Consider the following 19,423-nt stretch of genomic DNA (forward strand, 5'->3'; position numbering starts at 1 on the left):
TGCCGTTAAGTTCAGGGAATATTTTTGGGATATCATCTTCCCACATTTTACCAAATTTTCTAACATTTTTCCGTATTTTTTAAATTTTTTCCACATTTTCACATCTATTCTCAAATTTTCGCAAAAAAATGTTTTTTTGAAAATTAGAGAAAAATTGTGAAATCCTAAGAAAATTTAGGGAAATGTTTTCTCAAAAATAGTCACTGCTCCTTTTTGATGTGTGACTATAAAATCTACAGATGCAGAGTAAAATTGCATATAGAGACAGACTTTCTTAACGAAATTACGAGCATGACATCTCGATTTAAATTTAATTACAAAAAAATGTTGAATCTCCGTTCCTTTTTTTCAAATTTCTTGGTCTTTTTGCATAATCTTTCATTCTAAACAAATCTGGCTGTTATAAACTGTCATTTAAATGTAACATTGACTAATTGAAACTGTAAATTCGTTCATTCATAATAAAACGATTGCAATGTTGCCATACTGTGTGACCACCTCGTTCCTATATTTCGCCCAGGAGGAACGACAATAAACTTTCTTTTATACCAAAAATGCACGTCAATTTGAAGTATACTTCTACAGACTGCAATCGAATCACGACAGATAATTTTCAAGCATTAACATTGTGAACGGAAGAACGCTTACGAAACAAAAATTGTGCTAGTTTTTCGGAGCGAAATTTGCATAGCAAATTTGAAACAATATAAATTCAAAATTATTAGCTGGTCCTACTGATCATCTCAACATGTTACCAGCTAAAACGTACGACGATATTACAATATTTGCTGCCAGTTTCAAACACAATTTAATTTAATCGAATACCAAGTTTATTGAACCCACAACATTCTGTATTTGGACCAATTTGTTCAAATTACATGGGATATAATTTAAGGTATCACATTTATACACATCTATGTATGTTATGTATATTAGTGTAATGCGTTCATGGTGTACACTCCCATCTCTTAAATCTTTGTATTTGATCGTAAAATTTATAATTTGCAATAAATTTAAGAGAAGTCATAACTCAAACATATTGTAAATTTGTAATGTGTGTTTCGTACAAATTTAGTTGGATAACCATAACCATGCACCCTTTTAAATACATAAAATATTAACAGTCTTATATAGCTCAGCATTTTATGAATTAACAAACTTGCAACTTATATAGTATAATAATGAACAAAAGTCTACAAAATCAAATGGCACATTTAAAACGTTACACCCTTACACACGCTCACAAAATTTCCCGAAAATATTATGTGCATAAAATAGGCTTTGTGTTTGAAAATAGAACGGAGAAAATGTGGTTACAGCCATTTTATCGTGTGTTTAGATTAAGGGATTACGATCTTGGGTTGACGCGCATTTTGTCTTTTGTTGATCCATCGAAAAGTATTATTATGTATGTATCGCCCGAGTGTAACAACATGGAAAAGTTGACTGTACTTATTACGCTAATATAAAATTAGTTTGCGGGATAGATGTGGTAATAATAGCGTATAGACATATACATATAGTTTGTCAAAATGTCAAAAGATAAATATGGAACGATTTGCTCTCGAGTGGAGCAAATACATTATAATGATCCATCATCCATTTGAACACAGAACAAACATCATTATCAACTAATTACATTCTGATTTGTCTCTTTAACACATGAAATTGACTTCATAGCTATTTGTTTCACGGTGTGTTGTTTAAATTACACATAATGAATTGATTAAAGTTTATGTGTGTGCTTCCGGTTGTGTATTTGCATATTTGTTTTATATTCCAGTACATTTACCCAGGTGTTTTCAATCTATTCAATCTCTTTATTAAGTGCCCATTCCACTTAAAAAAAGTACGCCGTGAGAGAGCCGTTAGAGCGCCGTGAGAGAGCAAACTGTCAAATAAACAAAGAAAAATTGAAAAAATTCAATTTTGTCTCTCACACGGAGTACTTTTTTTGGTAAGAGGAAACTAAGCATTAATTTTCCACGCAGAAAACCTCTCAACAAATAAAGCTCAATCCATTCATTAACTTTTCTTTTAATTGCAAGCTAGTAACGCACATACACATCCACTCACACACATAAATATATATTTCCTCCCTCCTGTTACATAACGAATTTTCGCTCCAGCGCCCCCCCGTTCCACCATATATAAATGGGAATATTCGTTTGAAGAAATAATTATTTAGCTAATTGATGGAGCTTTCACTATTGCTTTTTACTTGCTATTTCTGTTACTCGTTCGTCTTGAACACATTTTTCTTCGTTACCCATCGAAGTTGCCGTAAAAACATAACATTCAATTTCCCGGCTCCCCGGCCTTATTTGTGTTCTCCACTAACAATAATATCAAAATATAAATTCTACCACGGAGGAGTTGGGTGTTTACAGAGATTATATGCTTGTGTGCGGTAATTTATTTTGACAAAAATATTTAATTTCGGGTAAAAGTTGGGTTGGAACCAGAGAGTTAAGGCTTTCTCGGGGAATTATGTATCGAACATGGCGAAAAATGTGTTTGGTAGAGGAAGATGAAGTGTATCAACGATTCGTTTTTATAGTTAGACAATTTTGTGCTGTTTCCTGTGTGAGGGTGTCTTTAATTTCGTGAGAAAATGTGTTAATAAGATGATACATTGGAATGGAAAATTATGGGGAAGTTAATTTTATTTATTGTGGAAACGAGCCATGGTCACATCTCAGCAATTTGCAGAGTTGGTTTTGTGACTACGGTTCGTGGAGACGGTAGCAAGTCTATGGAAATGACGGTTGTTTGTTTGTAGCGGCAAAGATATTTCATAGTTTTCATCAGAGCTTAGTTTATCAAGGTGGCGACATTTTATTTGAAAATTAAACAGCGTAGAGCTGGAGTGTAACGTGCAAATAATGGATTACGTAGCACGAAAATAATGTTACAAAATTCATTTATTTTGCTTGCGCTTTTCTTAGCCGCATACGCGATTAATATCAATGACAATCGGTGAACATTGAAATTGCGTGCTAGAACGTATTATATTACACAACAACAAAAACTTGTAACCAAGAGTATCATGTACATTAAAAATTCGTTGTTGAAAGTTTAAAATGTTCGACGAAACAATGACTTATTGAAATTGTTAAAATGTTGGGAAAACTTCGATCAAGCCGGCAAACAAGTGTACATAATCTAACTTTGTTTGATGGCGGAAAAAAGTCAATAAATCCTTTTTTGGTGGTTGCGGTTGAGTCATTTATTTTGCTATACGTCATGAAATATGAACGCTTTTCTTCAGAAGCTATACACCCGCAGAAGGGTACGGGCTTTGTAAATGCAATAGACTTTCCCCGAAATTATATAATGGTAACTTCAGTAAGTATTAGAATTTTATGTATCCCGTCGCTCACAGCTCACATCTCGAATCACATTCGGGTTGGTAAAGCTCTTGTCTGCTCATTATAAATTAAATAAAATGAAAATACCCTCTTCATTTGGAAGTTCTTTCTTTCTCGTATACCTCGTTTTACATAATTTTCAATGCACAAATCTGATGAATTTACTTTTTCAATTTTATGTACTTACTCCAAAGTTGCAGGTAGGTACTGGCTTTTATGAATTTTCACTTTGGTGCAACTGAAAACATATGCAATGGAAGGTATAATGTGGGTGCTGCAGCACCAACGTATAGATATAATTTATAAAAACAGACAATTTTTCTTTGCCTTATTTGAATTTTGCATAATATAAAGTCGAAGGAAGTGAATTGAAATGATTTATTTTTTGTCATGGCTGCATGATAGCCCTTTTGTGTATTTGTGTGAGTGTGTGTGTTAAAAGCGTGCGGATGTCGACGGAAGCGGTTGAGTTATAATATTTTATTTTACTAAAGTGAAACTCTTTGAACCTCGGTGCTTACGCGATTCTTCTTAAATTTGCTTTATAATGCTTTGTGTGAATAATGCCGATAATATTTCACCGATGCGAATGATGTTTTTGGTAGAATTAGTACAATCTATGGGAAATCTCAGCTGGAATTCCACAAAAAATCTATTACATTTGAGCTCTACCTCTGTATACCTGAATTAATGCAATGTTAGTGATTTGGAAACGTTATCTAGTTGAGAGTAGTTTCCAAAACGTTTTTTTTTAAAAGAAAGGCTCACCTAAATATTCGAAGTACTAGATTTAGGGAAATGTAGTATTACACGTTCGCTCTGTTGCTTAGCTCGCCAAATCTAGTAAAGATCTGAGAAGCATAAATTAACGATATTGTAGATGAGACTTGTTGTATTTAAAGGAAAAAAGTTGGATATAAACTATTGATGCAATGCGACTCAATGGCGTAATGGTTAGCACGTTCGCTTTCCAATATTCGATTGAAGTGTCAGTGTCGGTGGTTCGAGTCTCCAATCAGGCCAGAAAAAAAATCGGTTGTCAGACATGTACACAAATACACAGCTCGTTGAATCGATTCATTAAAAATCTGGTATGGTTGTGTGTGTAGAGCTGTCACACGGCTTACCGGTCAATACATTGTTGGGAGCTGCCGGTATTCTATTCCTACTACGCTTTTGTGGTTTTAGCACTGCTGTACTAAGCCGCAATGTTCAAAAATCCTTCAGAGTGTAAAATACTTAGAAGGCGTGGTTCGAAATTCACGTTAAGCATGTGGTCCTTACAATACCATGTAAAAGTACTTTCACTAGCTATAGCAGCAAATAGTATCCGAATGTGTCACTTAAAAATGTGTCCTCCCGGCTGAACAATAACCATACGCTATTATCATTATTATTGATTCAATCAATCTCGCAGAGCTGTTGAAATGTGATCGGACACGTTCTTAAGAATTAATGATAATAGAAACAGTAGCTTAAGCAATGAAACATCTAAATTTAATGCGATTCAGGATAGTCGATGTTGCCATGTCCAGTCCATTTCCCTTCTTATTTCCGGCAGTGCAGATTTTTTTTTTTTATGTTTTAATGCACATAAAAATGTGACGTCATTCGCGAAAAATATGATTTTTTTATGGAAAATATCCATTAAAAAAGTGGATAGAGAGATTCAAGCCGGTAACACGGACACAAGAGACTCTTAAACAAATCATAAAGTAAATGGAAATGAAAATATTATTACGTATAAAATGCCAAGAAAACAATTTATATTTTAGTTCTTTACCTCTGAACAAGGTTGGCTTATAAAAATGGCTTTTTCATATTAAAATAGAAATTCAGATATTCCACAATCGTAATGGTTTCAGACCTCGCACTCAAAAATGGCGTGCCTTATTAAGGAAATAAGGAGGTTTTTTAAAAAAATAAGGAGAAAATAAGGAGCTTGGAAGTAAATTTTTGGGTAAAAATCTTGATGATTTTTTATACGCACACCCCCTGCACGCTTTTTTAGGCTCATAATCAAAAATTACGAAGTTTGTCAAAAATTCCCATACCCATATTCAACGATTTTACACTAATTTAATCCACTTAAATCCACTTAAACGCAATGGGCCACGTTCAGAAACGAAACGTTCATGACATCTGGGTAAACTTTCACGACCAAAGTACATCGTGAGAAATCTAACCTCAAAGTTAAACTTGACAGCGTTAGCTCAACGAAACGAATGTTCACTCAGTGAAGAATTTTTCGTTCCTGAACGCGGCCTATGAATTACCATGGTTTAATAGTAAAAGTTAATTTGAAATTATTAACCTTAGCTTACCGCTACTTTCTTATACCATGTCAATTGTTTATTTTGTGGACTGTGAATATTTACGTGTAAATATTAATACAAATAATCCACACAACCCACAAAATAAGACTATGGCTCTTTACAACATTCCATTGGTTGTAGGTCGTGTTTTGAACCTCAGGATAAAACTGTACATTTCTCAATATGCTACATTCCTTAATTTTCTTTTAGGTGAAGTAGAGATTTGAGGTCAGAATTATATCAAATTTGTAAACAACACAATAATTTGATCAAATGAATTTAAGTTTATGTAGGTCTTGTTTTTTTGTGTGATCTACCACCAAATAGTTTGTTGGGAAAGTTTCCCTCTTAGTACATCAGTGAAATAATAAAATAATGATTCTTCCCATAGATGACTTGGAACAGGTAGATTCCATTGACCTTTTCAAGCCTCCAACCGGTCGCACACAAGTGGCGTCCACCAAAATTTTGAAACTTTGGGACCCCCCCCCACTGTGCTCTATTGTCGTTAGATTGTTTCTTAGACTGACTTTTTGTAAAGTCGATGCTTTAACTGACTTAGTATGACCGCGCTTTTTAGCGTGAGACAGAGGCAATTCTTTCCAAACATTCGTCCGTTACCTTCAATTCTACCCTCCCTCCCCTTCTTCAACACCGCTCTTCCCATTGAGTGGGAAGGTAGCAAAATTACTGTAATCCACGTGGATATTTTTCTTCAGTAAAATCGACAACAAGGAACTACATTTCTATGGTTTGTTTACTAGCAGTAGGAGATCGGGTGAAGATTTACGATGACCCTATTGCTCAGTATTCTGCCGCGCAGCGATTTTTTTTTATTATCTGTTATCCAAAAATGTAGTTTTCTCGTCAAAATTATTGAAAAATAAGGAAAAAAAAGGAATTTTTTCAAAAATAAGGAGGAATAAGGTGGTTTTTTCAAAAATAAGGAAAATCAGGAAAATAAGGAGTAGTACGACCCCTGTGGTTTTTAGAGTATTTTATTCACAAAAGGAAGAAAAAAAAGACCATAGAGAAAGGAGAGAGAATAATTTTCGTGATGCCCAAAGCTTTTCATTATCATAACGTGAAATCGTTTCCCATATTATAAGTACTATGAATGTTACCGATGTTACCATACACCGACTGACTGAAGAACTTAAAATAGAGAGATATTGCTGTAGGTTCAAACGTATTATATTTAAACAAACAAAAATATATGAAAATTTTGTGTTATACATAAACCTTTATCTATAATATGCCTGTGAATATCAAACAAAACACACAAAATTAAGCATAAAACCAAATGAATATATAACACACAAGGCACCCAAAGGAAAATCACATACAAACAAATCATACGTGAATATTTTATAAGGTCTTTAATTATAATTTATGTTTGAATATTTTAGGGTTAATATGGCTGCTGTTGTTTAGATACCCAGAGCCGCATGTAACGTATTACCTTGTAACATGATTGCGCCATATCGCAGCCATATAACACTTATAAACACAGGTTTGTTTGTCATCTTCAACGATATAAATGTACAATTTACATCACAAACACCATTCACCATTCGCGAAACCTGACTCGTACAAAACAATTGTAACCTGATTACGGCAAAACAAATTAGAATGGAAAGCTATTCAAGTTTTCGATGTAATGGAAAATGTAAGAGTCTATCCTGACTGTTGACGCTCAACGCAATTCCAACGATTGGTAATTCGGTTTCACTCATAATGAATATCATTCATTTTCGTCTGTTTGGTGGTATATATATTATATGTGTGTGTTTGTGTGCTTTGTGGAAATTAAACTTTAATGCGGTTGTTTGTTGCGAAATTTTACCTTTATTATTGATTGTTTGCGATTTGGCGGTCTAATTTGTAGTTTGTAGTATTCAATATTCGGTACGTACAAAATATAAGTAAATTCTTTCGGCTATATGTGACATGACATCATTTGTGTGGAATGTATTAAAAGCTTATAAAGCCAGCTTTGGCCCTTCATGCCACATTAAGCTTTCCACGATAATACGAAGTAATTTTGACAAATAAATTCATTGTTAAATGTGGAGCATTCATTAATATTTCATCTATAAAATTATCACATACGATGTAAACGATGTCAAATGGTTTACGTTAATGTGGATTGATAATAGTTGACTTGTGTCGGTAAAATCTTGGTCACAAGATTGTTGAGGCGTGTCGGTTTTAATATTCTGAATGCAGAGCTGCAAACGTTTTAAAAAATATACGCATTATACGTTCGAGAATAGAAAATTTCTATTAGAAATAGCAAATTGTAAGTATCATCGCTTGAAAAGGCCCTGAAACTTAATTTACGTAACCTTAAGGTTTTCAATGCCAACGAGTGATGTCAGTAAATTTTTATTCCAGGGATAATTTTAAGCAGAAATACGTTGCTTCGCATTGTTTTAGATACACTAACTTTGAAAAACGAGAACTAGCAGCTAACATTGCTGCAAAAAATATGTTTTCATCAAAAATTGCACTTGCATGAAATACTTTGAGTAGCGATACTGAACATCAAATTTTCATTCCAAAATCACATTCATCGAAACACTACCCATGCATGTTTGGTATTATTGGAAAGCTAAGACCAATATCATATGGGGAAAACAGTTTTTTTATTTTTCTGTTGCTTTTCGGATGCATCGGAACCGTTATCCATTTAAAATTATTCATTTTTTACCCATACTTTCAACTGCTCATAACTCAGTGTGGATGAATTTTAAACCCAACAAGACCCAATCTGCCCCGAAAGAACATGCAATTACCTTTCTAATGACGACCCACACGACCTTGTACTTTTCGTGGCCTACGAGAAATTTCCATAAGAAAAGTGCATGTTTTAGGTTTTTGGTCACCTCTCAATAACCACACAAGCTTGGACGAATTTTTTTGAAAGTGTTTTTGGCTTCTAGAGACCAATACCTATCTAGGCACATATCAAAAGATCCAATTTCGGCAGGCAGTTTTTCAAAAGAATCCCTCTCAAAAAATCCTTTATATTTTAAGAAAATCCATTAAAATCAAGAAAAATTTCTTAAAAATCGTATAAAACGCTTAAAAATATCACAGAAAATCTTTGGAAATCCTTTGAAGATTTTCTATTAGAAAATCCATTTGCAATTTGCACTCAAAATGTCTCGATGCTGCTTTTACCCTAAAAACTGTCGGCGGTTAAATTTTACAGCTCTTGCGAGAATTCGGCGAATGTAAGTTCAGCTTAACCGCTGTAGTGGCGATTTTTTTTTTTTCGAAATCACTGCCTAAGATTCAGCTAATTGAAAAAGTGCAAGAAATTTGCCTGAAGTAATACGTGTTTTCATGGCCAATATTGAATCTTCCATTTCACTAATTTTGCTGATATTTGCGCTTAGTGAAACAAGCACAAGACAGAGGGAATTATGAGCAGATAAAATACTTCTTCAAAAAATAACACGAAACGTTATCTATTCACCATGTCTGATCTTTGTGTACAGTTATGGCTCGAAATTCGACACCACAGGTACGAGTAAATCTGAATCGTGTCTAATGTAACTCCTTCTGAATTCACTGATTTTGAGCCAGTAATTTTTATTTTGCGAAAGAAAAAGATAGAAAAAACAAACTGTCAACACACACAGTCGATAAAAATATTGTTAACTTTAATATACTTTTCCATGTTGGCACATTTGACTATAAAAATGCAATTTTGAAACAACTTTTTTATGCAAATTTTAAGATGAGAATTGCTATGTGAACGTGAGCTGAATGATTTTGCCACATAAAAAGAAATTAAATTTGTGTGTATTTTGTATACATAAACAAGCATGACTATCACTTTTATTAAATTTAAACTTGCACAGAACTATTGTAGGAATAAATGGAAAATTTTTTATGAATCCAAAAATCCATAGAATTTGCTATGATTTTCTTCTGCCATCCATTTTCCAATTAAGATAATGTTCCGAGATACACACAATAAGAAACGTTTCTGTCTTTTATTGATATAATTGAGTGTACTTAGTTTCCTCTAATCATACATAGCAATGCACTTTGAACGTGGGTAGACGGGGCTAGCGACCCTTTATGGGAAATAGAAGAAAACGGACTATCCCATGCTTCGGCGACGAAAATGAGTTCAATTTTAGATTTTTTTTTCTCGTGTTTTCGTCCCTTTGCATTAAAAATTACTCACGTACCTGTCTTGGACGACTGGTTAGAGACTCTTTGGCTTGGCCCTCAACTCGCTCGGACCACAACTTGCGAGATAGCCTACAATCAATGGGCCACGACACATACGCAAATAAATACTGAAACACAAAGTTTAGGTAATTTAGGTGCATTTCACGGCGCTGTGTGAAGGGAAAAAGTTACAGACTGGCTGATGTCCACCGTTATGGCTAAATATGTATACTATTATTACGAATGGGCGATGTGAGTGGTGACAACATACTGTTATTGTATGTGGTTAGGGTTAACCTTTCTACAGTATCAGGTGTTTAAATTGGTGTTTATTGGACGAGTGATGCTTCTCACCTTATCTATGATGCTAATCAAATACAGTACAAAACGGTGCTAATTGAGATATGTTTGATGCTTTCGATCATGGGATATTTGTGTAGCCGAATCGAACAGAAACTCATTTGTGTGTAGAAAACTCAACGGTAAAATGAATTTCATGCATCTAAAGAATTGACCTTTATAATGTCCAGCGCATGCGTCTAATTATCGACACATGAATCAAAAGCATTCCAATACCTACCGAAACTATTATGTTTTGCCAACCGATTCGCGAACAGAAATGCAAATTAATTTTCCAATTCAAATTAAGTATACTCAACCAAAATGCATAATGTATTCAAAGCATATTTAACTGTTCGAAATAAGCTATCATTTGATCGCATCGTGTTAAATAGCCTTCTTTGAGCTATTAATTATACGTTTTGCAAATTGGATTTACGATACCAATCGCACTTTGTGTCAATAAATAATTTCGGGTGGCGATTGTTTTTAGTTTATCCAGCTAACGAACATTTAAGTTCATGAGAGCGATTGATTCGATTGATTATTTCAATCAATTTTTTTTGAACAGTTGTTGCCATAGACGTAGTTAACATAGATATATCATGTCACGATATCGAGCAAACGTAGCTGTTTGTAATTTTTTTTGACTGGTAAGAAGTCTCTTTATCATAGCCGACGGCTCTAAGCCAAAATATCGGAACAAATAGACTTCACTCTTTCCTTTTATTTAATTTACCCCATTGGGAGTGGAAGGGTTAATACCGTACGTAGATATTTTTATTTTCGGTATTGAATCGTCGAATGCGGTGTAAAATGTGGTCTTCGAGTGTAATAAGCAGCGACTACTTTTGGGAAAACGTTTCCAACTTTTCCCAACATTTTCCCAAAAAAATTTTTTTGTGAAAATTGTGGAAAATATTTCTTGCATGAATTTGGTATCAAACACTAAAAAATAGTTTAAACCAGAGACACCGTGATATGCTCGCTGTTTGTTAAGATTGTTGCAATATCTCGGGCACATTTATGATTCACAGTTCATAGTTCCCTGCTTCACAGAGTACCATTTGGGGAAACATTATTCACAAATTAAATATCTGTCCCCATATCGACCGAGAATCGAAAACAACATCTTTCCAGTTTATCTACAGCACAGCTAACCGTAGCCAAAATGTTTTTCACATGTGGAAAAACAACACATTTACTTACCACTCAAAGTTACTTAAAACAACGAATATCATTTTGTTCGAAAACAAACGAAAATTCACTTATTTTTTTGCAATATTTTCAGATTTTTCTTCCTCTTGTTTTGTATCATCTATTGAAATCGTGTAAGAATCTTTTGTATTGAAGGAATAGAAAAATAATATTTCAGAATGGAGGCAACGATATTTGTTAATATTGTTTACGCTTTTACATATCATCACCCTCTATCGTATCGAATTATCTTTGTGATGGATAACGGAAGGGTGTAACTTCTACCGAAAATAGATTGAACATCGAGCTTGAGTGACATTTTCCACATATAAATATAAAATGGAGAAAAAAAAAATAATATTTTTGTTTTATTGATGTATACCGGCGGCGGTGTTTGTGTATGTGAAATTTTATATTTATTTGCAAAATATTCCTTTATTGGATACGATACAATAAATTTTCAGCCAACAATGCAGGCAAATGGTTAATTTTGCAAATTATTCACGTCTATCTTCTTTTTGCAAGCGAAACGGTGTTGTTGTACGCGTGTATCGTTTTGACGACCATAAGGGGACCAATATTTCAATTTTGAATACCGAACCAATCAATATATATGTATAACAATGAGTACGTCTACGTCACATACGTTTCCCATTTATCATCTTTGTTCGTCATAGCGTTCTATACAATTCACAATGTATTCGATTACTGGGTGAAATGTGAATTTTATTTTAGTATTTATTGATGTCAACAAGTACCTTCGACAAGTACTCTAATGCATCAAATTTTTATCGTAAACCGTCGATATTCTCAATAATCACATGGGATATTTTTAGCATAAGGACCAAAAGACGCCGACATTTCTACAAACTTGTCTTAACAATAGAATAGTGAATGATTGTGTCAAACATAAAAACATAAAGATGAGATCGTTTATGGGATTTGAACGATAAACGATATGAAAAGGAGCCAGTCTAGGGACACATATTTTCATTATTTTGTTGCAGTAGTGTTGCAAGCCATAGAAAAGCCGTAACTCAGCCGATTCGAATGTTTCATTAGGTCATCGAGATTGTACTGATTTTTGTTATAATAGTGAAAATCAGGGAAAATAAGGATTTTTAACCGGGGGGGGGGGGAAATATCTAGAAGGGCCCCTTTTTTCTGTCAGAATGACACCTTTTGTCTGTCAGGAGGGCCCCTTTATCCGTAGCGAACAAAAATTGTCGGCTCAAAAGTGGAGTTTGAGTTTTTAAATGAAATTGAAATTAGACTTTACGGTTGATTTTCACTACAAATTTCCTTAATTTCTGAAAAAATTCCTAAATTATTAAAGAAAACTTTGAAAAGCTCAGAGGATTTCAAGGAAATTTCTTAAAATAAAGCATCGGGGAGAAGCTAAGAACGATTGATATTTGAGACTAACATTGAACTGAAAATGCAGAAGAAATGAAGAAACATTCAAGAAGTTAAAGGAACTTTAAAAAATTAATAAAAGTAATTTCTTGAAAATACATTAGTCCTGAGTTTATTTTAGATCATGTAATGTTCTGGCTGTACCTTCATCTTGAATCTTGAGCTGACATTTTCAAAAAATCTAAGGATCGACTATTTGTGTTTCTAACGCTAACCGAGCCGAGATCTCTATCGATAAAGGTGTAATCGTTTTACAAGAAACCACCATCCATAGTCGAAGAGTGTTCTGAAAATCAGCAATAAATGTTCCCGAATCGGAAATCCCGACCATTCTTTTTTCATGAAATTTTCGTATGACAAGAAAACCACTCCGCAACGTGTGAGCTGATCATCCCTTAACATAAAACATTTTTTGAATTTCATTTTTTTTTTCAAAATGGTACATAAACAAGAGTATTGTTAGGAGTGATTGGACCTCAGAGGTCTCATAAAGCCCGTCCCACTATATCTGAGCTAATCCTTCGAAAAAAAAAAATTCTCACTTGAGGGCTACCGTCACTCATGATCTAACCATTCGTGCTTTTAATGCTTGTGCATCACGATTACAATCGGAAACGGGTAAACCGTTCCGCAAAGAATGATTTTCTTGTGAAACAATCTGATCAGTAAGAACGTGATCCAAAGATTCATTGAGAATCTTGTGTTGGTTTTACTTTCAGTCAAGCTTTGAGCAAAAATACAAAAACTTGGTTCAGCTCTTTATTTAGTAATAATTTTTGATTTTGACCTTCTTCATCAACTGAGAAATCGAATACACTGCCATTAGTGAACTTATGGTAAACGTAAACAACTTGAATTTAGTTAGATTAAAGTTTTGTTTTCGATGAGATCTCGGGCCCTCGAGTCGGGGGGATTTGTGGGATTTATAAAAACCGGAGGGGATTGAAAGGGGACTGTGGGAGATTTGTCCCACGAGCTTATATGTTACTTTAGGCCCTGGAAAATTGAATATACCAACCAGATGATTGAAAGCAAATTCAATAGCCGCGTGTGTCTTATGATAGGTCAATAATCTACCAATAAAACAAACGCAGACTGTCGAAGAAGCTTTAAAGAGCGTTGCTGAATTCAATTGAAATAAACTTTATTAACTGCAAAACATTGAAATTTCATGGATGCAAACAAAAAGTTTCTATTTACAAAATCATCCCCGCGGTTTTTGTGCCGTCAAATTTTAATATGAAAACATTTTCTCGACCGGCCTTCAAATCGAAATGAAAATGTTGTTTTACGACTGTATATCTGTTTTATATGGATGTTATATGCGATGTGCTTCAGTTGCTTTTGGCTAACAGATTTCATTATCCACATAAAACATTTATAAATGACCATCAACTTTTAAAATCATAAATAACATTACTCGCCCAATGCAAAACAGATAAAATACCTCGTTTAAAATTGCACATTAAAAGTAGGTTAACCGAGATAGTGAATGTATGATGCGATATTCTCATAAATAAACGAAGATCTAAACTAAAGCTCTGGCATTCCATTCCATTGTTTGGATATAAATTCTTGGGTACAAAAACATTTATTATGATTGAAGCGTGTCTGGCTGATATTCATCATTGAAAATGCAAATGAAATACCTTTCATTCAAATCTATTCAGCGAAATGCTGAAAGTAATATTTTTTTAGTCGGTAAAAAAAAAGAATGAAAAAAAAAATGAAAAATGATAATCCTCATTGTTTTCGGGCTTTCTTTCTTTTAAACACCGCGGTACGGAATAATCCCAAAACTTTTTGTTTTTAGCAACAGTTTTAATTTTAATCCAAATACTATGGAATATCAGAAAAAGATAATCTGGGTATGTTAGATGGTAAAACGGAAAGCTCAGGAAAAATGGGTTCTTGAAAATGGATTACTTTTCCGTTGTGTTTCATTGGTTAAATAACAGAATTGCTATGCATGCTACATCACGTTTTCATATTACATGAGAATTGGAAAGATTTTATTTCGTTTTCAAATCATCGAAATGGAATAGATACAAATTCTACGGCTTAGTATTTGAGACGAGTAGGAGGATTCGAGACCAAAAAACACATTACAACTTCAAGGATACACCCACACATTTATATCTACAGTTCGTCACGTCTACCTTACGTCGTTTAACCTATGTCTGATTAGTACTTTAAACAATTCTCATTACGTTTGATAGCAATCGGGAACAGCTTATTGAAATTACGTTCGAGTTATCGGTAAGTCAGAACCGACGAAAACATTTTTTTCCCTTCTAATTAAAGGATTAACCTTTCATTCATTGATTCTGGGTTGCCATACATTTTTATGAGTCACATACTACTGACACAAGTCCATAATGATGTACAGAAACTGAAACTACCGCTCTATGTCGACGGGCATGACACAGACTTTCTCTCGTGAAAGATCAAAAATGACCAAAAGGCTGAGTCTTAACTGCAGAGAAGAGGCGTTCTTCGAACACTATATATATAGCGTCAAAACGCTCCAGAGCCATTCCGAATCTGCAGGTTAAAACGTACTTTTGGAGGCTTCAGGCATATATGTCCTTCATATTGCAAGAATTTTCTAGTCTCTTCCTGTTCTAAACATTTTAACTGATAAAAAAACTGACCTGACTATGCACTTTATCAGTACATCACGAACCTCCGTCACTGATGATTGTGAACCATATCTTAAAGGGGTCAATTCGCTCAAAATTTACAAATCACAAAAACATAACTGATAAGCTGGTAACTATGTCTCCGGCCGGAATATTATCAACAAACAGGACTTTTACAGATATAGGTTGCTACTCGCCCATTCATAAAACGGTATTTTCGTACAAGTACATTATCTGCTGATTTTCGATAAATTGTGTACTGATTGCTAAAACAATCAAATATTGAAGAGCTTTAAGCAACTCATCGACTGATATGAATTATCTGAGCCAAATACTGCAGATAAAAACTGAAAATTTCGTGAAAAAATTCCAGTAGCGCAAAATCACGGAACCATGAAGTACTTCGTGCTAGCATTAACTCTCTTGGCGTCAGCCGTATTGGCCGATGAATTTCAAAATGTTGACATTGACTGGAGCACCGTAAAGCCGATCGCTTATTATCCCAAATTCTGGGACAATAAGCCAGCTCATATGCGCCCATCGCCTCGTTTCTTCGACGAATATGAACGCCAACGAGCCAAAAATGGTGGACTCATCGTGGGCGGTCGTCCTGCTCAGTAATTAAACAAAATAAAATTTCGTGAAACTACCGTTGAATCAAAATTAATATTTTACAGACCACATCAATTTCCCTACCAAGCTGCTGTTTTGATGTTCCTACCCGATATCGGCGGACAAGCACTATGCGGTAATGGAGTGAGTGACGTAATTGAGAATTTGAATTAAAATTGGCTTCAATTTCAAGGTGGATCCCTGGTTGGCACACAGACCATTTTGACAGCTGCACATTGTGTGGATGGAGCGACACATGGTACTATTGTTCTGGGAGCCCATTTCCTCACAAATCAAGCCGAACCCAATCAACGTAGAATCGCTGTTCCGGGCAGTGCTGTTGTTATGCATCCAGACTGGAATCCCCTTTTAATTAGAGACGACGTTGCTATTGTTCGATTGGGCGGCCCTGCTCCATTGATTCCAGGTATAAAACGGCAAAACTTAAGCTACACAAAGTTTTTGTCTTCTCATTAACATCTAATGTTGCCACAAACAGGAGCCATTCAACCCGCAATTTTACCAGCGATGAGTGATGTGAATTATGACTTTGCCGGTGAAGACGGTGTTGTATCTGGCTGGGGAGTTACAAACAGTGCAAATCCAGTTGCTGCTGAAGTTTTGCATTACGTTTACGACAATATCTTAACTCATGCTCAGTGCAGTTTCTCCATTCCGGTTATAATTCAGCCAACAATGATTTGTATGACTGGATCGGCTAACCGTGGAGCATGTAATGGAGACAGTGGCGGTCCACTAACGGTTCGTCGTGGTGCCAACTCCATGCAAGTGGGAATCGTCAGGTAAAAATTGATTGACTCGGACGAATTTCTTTCCGGTTCCTGACAACCACTTTTTTTCTTAGCTTTGGTGTTGCTATTGGTGGCTGTGAAAATATATTCCCATCTGTATTCGGTCGCGTCACAAGCTATTTGCCATGGCTGTACGCAAACATCATTTAATTGATTTCGCTTGAGTTTATCGAGAATAAAGTTCAAATTTATCAATACCTTCGTCTTCGTCTTATATTTTATCTGCATGTTTGGTGTTTTAAACCAGTGAAAAATTTAACTCTCAGCCAGTAGCCGTCATTTGTTTATTCACGAACGTTTTCGTATCTTCAAGATAAGATTTGAATTTTACACACGATTCAGCTGAAATTGGTAGTCCGTTAAAGTTAGATTACACGAACCCATTCATACAATCTCCACGACATGTTTGTGATTGAAATAAGATCAGATACCAGCAATGAAATTGAACGGTAAAAAACGTAAGAGAAAACGTTTCGTCTAGTCGTCAATATTTCGCGATATCTGGATCTGTGGTGTATTCTGTCCTATATAATGGTGATAGATGTTTTCACAGTCCCTGGTGAACATAATTTCGGAAGTAGCCTTACAGATTAGTGACTAAATTTGGCTTTGCGTGACTTTTAACTGATTTATTTATATTGAACTGCTTATATGTATAGAGCACAAAAGCAATCATTAGTATTTTCGAGAGGATTCTATGCCGGTTTTTGTGAATACTCTTTGATCTTGGCTTTAGGACGATCCGTTGTATCCACGAGTTTTGTTTGTTCGTTAAAAACATTTGCTGTCAGGTGATAATAACCGTAATACCCACAACTTAGAAATGGGCTAAGGTTTTTTTTTTAAACTAATTGGTACATTTACTGGTACAAATGCAAAACACACAACCACTTTACTATGAAATGAACGCTGACCTATTTCGATACAATAAAATCGAAAATTTGAATATAGTTACGATGAAGCACCCATTCAGGTGGAAAAGGAATAATAATAACGTTACAGACATTACACGAAAACTTCTGACAAAAAGGACAGATTTCAATGACATCGTCATTAAAGTAAATCCAAGAGTTAAGTTGTACAATATACATTGTTCACCCGGCAGCACGGAGAAGTTTATTGTGGAAAAAGGAGAAACTTTTCGTGACAGCTATGACACCTAGCTGCAGTTATACGCCAAGTTGATGATTTTGGTAATACGTGGTTTTGACGTGCTAACAATCCTTGGTTTGCTGCCTGTTTAATTTTTCTTTGTCAATCATAGAAGCTTACCGTTTAACTAGTTTTTTTCCCCTTTTTTTTCACCTCTTGTTATGAACGTTGTGCTCTTACCTGGAATTAAAGAAGATAAAATGTAAATAAAATATGTTGTTGTCAAGTTTTGTTGTTAAAAAGTACGAAATTAAAAAGTTTTAATTACTTTCCCTGTCTTAAAAACGTTTTAGTGAATGAATTTGTCGTATTTTTCTTCGTAAATTATTACCGGTTATACTCATGAAACTTTTCTGTTGTGTTGTCAATATTTATACAACTTTGTTGATTAAAAAGAGCTAGGAGATTTGTCAAACAAATTATGCGATGCAATCACTCCCGAGATCACTTCATAAAATTCGTAACAAGTTTAGTCAATCAGTCAATGAATTTGCATTGATATCATGGGAATTATATTGATAATTTTATCAAAATTTTCAACCTTTCCCGCAACTTCTACTGACAGTAGACTACTGTACGCCGAAACGAAAAATAAATTGAAACGAAAACCCCAATCAAAATGGACACCTACGGGCAATTTTCAGACAACCGGTTCCAAATAACTGGTGCGTAAATGCTACTTTTCTCGTTGTTGAAATATTCGAAAATAATTTTACATTAATATGAATCGGACATAAATTTATATTCGTAATTAGAACTTTAGTGTGTATTCGATATTAGTAGCAATTCATGTACCGTTTAGAATTACGGTGAGCCGTTCACCAGAACATTTTATACCCTCACAAACTTTGGTTAATTGCATACGATATACCGATTTATATTGAAAAATTATATGCGATACGAAAACCGATATTTATTTAGCCGAACGTTAATGCATTCAGGTGTCACAACAATTTTAATAAACAATGCGAAAACAATTTCAATATTTTCTGGGTATCGAATTGATACGATTGACATTTCCATAGAAAAAAAATTGAAAGAGAAAAATCGAATTGGATTAAAACGGGGCCTTTAATTTTTTATTTTATTCTAGTCCGCACAGTATGTCGATTGGAGCTTGCGAATAAGAATCAAGGAAATGATTTATTTGTGAAAGAAAATTGAAAAGCTGCTTTTTGATGCTGCTTCCTGTGCTGCTTGCATCGCAAACGTAAAGCCGAAGAGGACCGCACTGAAAAGAGTTGCATAGAGTTGCAATCTGAAAAAAAAGAGTTACACGCAAAAATAAAGAGTTGCACGCAGAAAAAAAAGAGTTGCAGAAGAGTTGCATGCCGAAAAAAAGAGTTGCGAAAGAGTTGCAGGCAAAGATAAAGAGT

The 19,423-nt window shown here is 34.6% G+C and overlaps 2 protein-coding genes across 8 annotated transcripts in view; one reads left to right on the forward strand and one right to left on the reverse strand.

The window, feature by feature from the left end:
• LOC119067288 (syntaxin-binding protein 5) overlaps nt 1-19,423 on the reverse strand; it is a 225,354-nt gene that overhangs the window by 127,165 nt on the left and 78,766 nt on the right. The gene's annotated exons all lie outside the window — the stretch shown is intronic.
• Nucleotides 15,826-17,092, forward strand: LOC119067307 (brachyurin-like). The gene is made up of 5 exons (XM_037170215.1): nt 15,826-16,088; nt 16,149-16,219; nt 16,277-16,510; nt 16,583-16,886; nt 16,949-17,092. The coding sequence occupies exons 1-5, from the start codon at nt 15,865-15,867 to the stop codon at nt 17,043-17,045; spliced, it is 930 nt and encodes a 309-aa protein (XP_037026110.1). The 5' UTR covers nt 15,826-15,864; the 3' UTR covers nt 17,046-17,092.

This window comes from Bradysia coprophila, assembly GCF_014529535.1.
Source record: "Bradysia coprophila strain Holo2 chromosome X unlocalized genomic scaffold, BU_Bcop_v1 contig_12, whole genome shotgun sequence".
Classification (NCBI taxonomy): Eukaryota; Metazoa; Arthropoda; class Insecta; order Diptera; family Sciaridae; genus Bradysia; species Bradysia coprophila.

Coding starts and splice junctions, on each gene's coding strand:
- LOC119067307 (XM_037170215.1), top strand. CDS start 15,865: ATGAAGTACTTCGTGCTAGCATTAACTCTCTTGGCGTCAGCCGTATTG. Junction 16,511..16,582: donor CCCTGCTCCATTGATTCCAG/GTATAAAACGGC, acceptor TGCCACAAACAG/GAGCCATTCAACCCGCAATT. Junction 16,887..16,948: donor ATGCAAGTGGGAATCGTCAG/GTAAAAATTGAT, acceptor TTTTTTTCTTAG/CTTTGGTGTTGCTATTGGTG.